Source organism: Triticum dicoccoides, chromosome 5B (genome assembly GCF_002162155.2).
Source record: "Triticum dicoccoides isolate Atlit2015 ecotype Zavitan chromosome 5B, WEW_v2.0, whole genome shotgun sequence".
NCBI lineage: Eukaryota > Viridiplantae > Streptophyta > Magnoliopsida > Poales > Poaceae > Triticum > Triticum dicoccoides.
This window is the reverse complement of record NC_041389.1, coordinates 299,837,600-299,843,224: the sequence shown is the minus strand read 5'-3', so window position 1 is coordinate 299,843,224 and position 5,625 is coordinate 299,837,600. Positions and strand designations below refer to the sequence as shown.

At 44.7% G+C, this 5,625-nt stretch overlaps 1 protein-coding gene across 1 annotated transcript; it reads left to right on the top strand.

Annotated features, from left to right (window-relative positions):
* The first annotated feature begins 232 nt into the window (after positions 1–232).
* Positions 233–4,214, top strand: LOC119308559 (enoyl-[acyl-carrier-protein] reductase, mitochondrial-like). The gene is made up of 9 exons (XM_037584689.1): positions 233–425; positions 507–742; positions 834–977; positions 1,075–1,177; positions 1,349–1,448; positions 1,734–1,810; positions 1,888–1,966; positions 3,738–3,856; positions 3,947–4,214. Exons 1-9 carry the CDS (start codon positions 277–279, stop codon positions 4,038–4,040), a joined length of 1,101 nt encoding a protein of 366 aa, XP_037440586.1. The 5' UTR covers positions 233–276; the 3' UTR covers positions 4,041–4,214.
* The last annotated feature ends 1,411 nt before the right edge of the window (positions 4,215–5,625 follow it).

Sequence of the window (5,625 nt, the reverse complement as noted above, 5' to 3'; positions counted from 1 at the left end):
GAATTGAGATGGATTTGTCATGCTCATCAACTAAACTTGCCATCTTTGGAGAACATAAATTGCCACCCGCAAAAAATCTGATGTCAGATTTGCAGTTTTTTTTTTTGGTGTCAGATTTGTAGTGGGGTCAAAAAAAAAAATAGACCAGCAAGTGCATTACTGTATTATACTGGGCTGACTTGGGTTGGGCTGGGCTCGGCATGGTTGAGATGGTTCTTCTGAGTTCTGACTGCATTAGAGACCTGAGTCTAGAGAAACCCCGGCACCCCAGTAGCAATGGCGTCGGCACTCCGCCTGCTGCCGTCGACGGCGACGCGCCTCCGCTTTCGTCCCCGCCTCCCTCTCTCCACCGCTGCGTCACTCTTCTCACCGCCCTCCAAGGCCGTCCTCTACGACCAACACGGCCCGCCTGACCAAGTCCTCAGGTATCGATCTCTCTTCCGCACTGGCTAGATCACCATACGCCCAGCATCAATCCTCCAATTAAACGCCACAATCTTGCCAAGGGTGGAGGATGTGCCGCCGGTGGAGCTCGGGGAGCGCGGCGTCTGCGTGAAGATGCTAGCCGCACCCATCAACCCCTCCGACATCAACCGCGTCCAGGGCGTCTACCCCGTCAGGCCTCCCCTCCCCGCCGCCGTCGCTGGGTACGAGGGCGTCGGCCAGGTCCACGCCGTTGGCCCCGCCGTCACCCGCCCCCTCTCCCCCGGCGACTGGGTCATCCCGTCCCCGCCCTCCTTCGGTCTCCTTCTCTCCATGCCCTGCCTCAATTTGCTTTTCCTCGTGCTCCCTCCCTCCCTGAATTGGATGGAATTCGTTGGTTGCGGTTGCAGGAACATGGCAGACCTACATTGTGAAGCCGGAAGATGTGTGGCACAAGGTTCGTGACGATGTTCCGGTGGAATACGCTGCCACTGTCACGGTGAACCCCTTGACAGCGCTCAGGATGCTGCAGGACTTTGTGAAACTCAAACCTGGTGAGCATGTTCCACCCTTATCATCCATTTTTGCCACCTTGCTTGCTTCCCTTAGCATGCCCTCTCATGCCATAGCATCCATTCTTTGCTATATTAGGTGATGCTATTGTGCAGAACGGCTCGACCAGCATCGTTGGTCAGTGTGTTATTCAGCTCGCCAAAGTGCAGGGAATTCGCACCATCAACATCATAAGGGACAGGTACAGACCAACTTGGGAGCAAAAAAGGACAGATAATACTGCTGCTGTCATCATTTGCTGAATGATCATGATAATTTGCTTAATATGGTACTCTACTTTCAAGTTGTTTCATGGTATTTCTTATCCATATTACTTGCTTCATTCATCTGTACTGTAACTAAATTGTTGTAGACCTGGGTCAGAAGAAGCAAAAGAGAAACTTAAACAGCTTGGTGCAGATGAGGTCTTCACCGAAAGTCAGCTAGATGTAAAGAATGTCAAGAGCTTGCTGGTACTGCTCTGTAGCCTGCATTTCTCACCTCATCATCTGTGAAATTCTTTTGTTTCAAACCAAAGTGTTTTTCTGGCCTAGGAAGGTAAGACAACCTGTTGCTGTTAAAACAAATTATTAGTCATGGTAAAGTGTAATATAAGCCCTACAGAACTCAAATCGTGAGTTTGAATGGAAGTTATTGTTTATGCTGAGGTGCAACCATGCAGGTTCCAGTTTGTTTATCTATAAGAGGACTTCGACCATTTCCTTATGTTGGTGCAATTTTGGTTTCTGTCATGTTAGGGCGCTTTACCAGAACCTGCATTAGGATTTAACTGCGTTGGAGGAAATGCTGCATCTTTGATACTGAAGTTATTAAGGTGACGCTGTTAAACTGGATGAACATCCAATTTGAAATTTGTCATTTTGCATAACTAGCTATAACCCTTCTCTTTAGGCAAGGGGGCACCATGGTGACATATGGCGGAATGTCCAAGAAACCTGTGACTGTTTCTACTTCGTCTTTCATATTTAAGGTCAGCCCATCCTTTCCTACTTATAATATGTTTTGCGGCTCTAAACATTTATACCTTTTGAGAATTACTTTGTGCGTCAGAAGTACTAGCACATATGCCCGTGCGTTGCAACGGGAGAAAAAATAATAATACTCGCACGCTCAAGTGACCTATCTATGTTAGCACTCTCTTCGTCATAGTCACATTGTCCACCTCACGACGAACATGACAATCTCAAGGGCAATGAGCTTGGTCATCACACTCTAGCACGCTGCTTTCGAAAGACCTTACGGTGTGTCGCTATGGAAAAAATTATCCCCATACGTAGTCTCCGTTCTAAAGAATATAATACATATAAACTGATAAATATGTACCTACATTTTTTGTTACAGTGAACAAGGCAAATTATGTCAGCTATGGTTGAATTGAAAAATAACAATATAATTATTCTTAAAGCTAGCAAAAGTTTGATTAGCTGTTACCACTGAGACAGCAAGGTTGGAAGTGAAACACGTATTTTTTATGATATTTTTCTAGAATTGAAATATGTATTATTCAGTACATCTAGATATTCATAGTGGCGGTGGGAAGAAGCCAAAAATATAAAAGTATTCTTTATAAGAAAACTACATAAAATATCATATGGCCCTAGCCCAATAACAATAACACATAAAATGATGTGAAACATCTGATTAAATCTCTTCAAAAAATGAAGAATGTAAATAAAGAAAAACAAATTAGCGAGGAAAACAACATATACCATGTATTTAATCAATCACTTTTTTCATGCAGGTCTTCCTCATACCGCAACTGTTATAGTTAAACATATTCAATGATTCAAATACACATTAGGGGAAAACAAACCACATAGCTAGTACATCCACTTAGTGCACTTCATTTGAAAGAGTCAAACACCGATCAGAATAATGAATAGATCTATCTAAGAAAGTAACAGTTTGCACACGATAAATAATAAAGAGCATATGAAAATATGGCAGCTACGGATTGTGAAGAACATACATAAACATGGATGTCAACATGCCACCGATCCTTGAGCAGTCATGGACCTTGTAAGTAAAAAATAATAATTAAAAAAACTGCTCGCGACTCTCATACCTTATTTCCGCACGCGCACTTCCGTATCAAAAGGCTTCAGGCGCTTTTTTCAGGCACGCCCAGGAGCCCAGTCGGGCTGGTAGCCACCCTGAGAATCGACGTAGTATTCCTGGGATCGAATCCCACCCATGGCGTTTGTTTTTTCCGGTTCAATATTTTTCCTTTTTTCTTACAGAGCAGCCAGGCCAGCAACAAAACGGACGAAAAATTTGATGAATCCCACCATGAACCAAAAAAAGTGGAGAAACAATCCTCCTTTAATATTAGGTAAAGATTAGTCTGGAATGCCTCGTAAAGTGCTGGATTATTATGTAACAATCGTACATCAAAGTTTGAAGAAATGATCGAATCCCACCCATGGCGTTTGTTTTTTCCGGTTCAATATTTTTCCTTTTTTCTTACGAGCAGCCAGGCCAGCAACAAAACGGAGGAAAAATTTGATGGTCCCACCATGAACCAAAAAAAGTGGAGAAACAATCCTCCTTTTAATCCCCCGCAAAAAAAAAAAAATCCTCCTTTTAATATTAGGTAAAGATTAGTCTGGAATGCCTCATAAAGTGCTGGATTATTATGTAACAATCGTACATCAAAGTTTGAAGAAATGATATCGTTTCATGCTGCTATGTGTCGGGTTGTTTTTCCTGTCAATTCTTTGACAAGATCCATGCCTTGACAGGATCTTTCTCTCAGAGGGTTCTGGCTACAGAAGTGGATGAATTCGGACAAGTCAGAGGAATGTAGAACAATGATAGACTACCTCTTGGGCCTTGTGCATGAAGGCAAACTTAAATATGAGTATGTATCTTGAACTAACCCTGGGTCTTAAACGGCCATACACTTCCTATCGAGAAATGAATGAATGCTTTGAAACATTTTTGGCTACAGGATGGAGCTGACCCCCTTTAGCGAGTTCAACATGGCTCTTGATAAGGCCCTTGGAAAACACGGAAGCCAGCCAAAGCAGGTTCTTAGGTTCTGATAAGATGATGATGAGGTAGCTAGTATTGTGTTGGCCCTGGTGCAAATATTTGTATGGTCGTATAACTTGTGTGCATGCGTGTGTGTAGTTACTAGTTAGTGGTTGAGAGTTTTTTGGTTAGCTATGAACTATGGTTATCCTGGGCAATAAAACTATAAATTCTATACCACAAGATATATGATTGTATTCAAGTTCGAAAGAAGTAAACCTGGACCAAAGAAGTTCAGTTCCTGCTATGTGTGTGACCCAAGAGTCAACTTTAACTGAAAAAAAAGGATATGATTATCTTATAGTTGAAATTTCTCTTCTGTTTAAAGTTATTTTCATTGTTATGTTTACTTAACATTTTCTAGAAGTGCAACGCGCACGCACAAGCAACCCTCGCAAACTGCAGATCGGAGTCGTGGGCCTTCAAGATTGATGAAGTCACTACATGTGACAGTTGAAAGGCATTTCATCTTGCTGAGACATGTAGGGTGTTAAACTTGGGGTTTGAACCTTCTAGATTGGATACAACCACGCTCCTAATCATACAACCACAAGTTGGTTCTAATTACCCTATCAGTTAGTTGTATGGTTGTTTATATCCGAAAACCCTTCTACCCAAAAAACTCTCCCACGCGCAGTGGTTGCGTGTGTTCATGTCGGTCAACACTGCCCCAGAGCGGACGTGACTCCGCGACATTGATGTTGGTCAGAGCGATCTAACCGGACGAGCGGGCGGCACCGCTTCAATGCAGACGGCGACCGGGGAAGCGCGTGTGTTCATGTCAGTCAACACCGCTCCAGAGCGGACGTGACTTCGCGACATTGATGTTGGTCAGGGCGATCTGATCGGACAAGCGGGTGGTACCGCTTCAATGCAGACGGCGACCGGGAAGCCTACTTCGTCCGCTGTGACGCATTGAAGCTGGCTTCCAATCCCTTCGCCTGCCCGCCATACCTATTTAAGCCGTGCTCTGGCCCTATCCACAATGCATCTCTTCGAACTTGTTCTCTCTGTAGAAAGATGGTTTGACAATACAATATTCGTTGTATTGATTGGGTGCTGGTGCCCGTATATATAATACAGGTAGGCCTCGACCTCAACTATACACAACTAGGAGGTGGGCCACGATATACGTGATACATGCAACACATATATACTCAACACCCCCCGCAGTCAAAGTGTCGCTGGAGACATAGAGACTGGACCGAAACTCCTCGAAGATGGAAGTAGGCAATCCCTTAGTCATCACATCAGCAAACTGTTGCGTCGTCGGAACATGGAGAACCCGAACACGACCAAGGGCAACCTGCTCTCGCACGAAGTGAATATCGAGCTCAACATGCTTCGTACGTCGATGATGCACCGGGTTGGCGGAGAGGTAGACCGCGCTGACGTTTTCGCAGTAGACAAGGGTGGCCTTGTGAACATCACAAAGCAACTCCTGGAGCAGTTGACGGATCCAAGAGCATTCGGCCACGGCGTTAGCCACAGCCTGATACTCTGCCTCGGCGCTGGAGCGGGAGACCGTGGGCTGTTCGCTTCGATGACCAAGAGATCAACGAGGGCCCAAGGTAGACGCAATAGCCGAACGTAGAG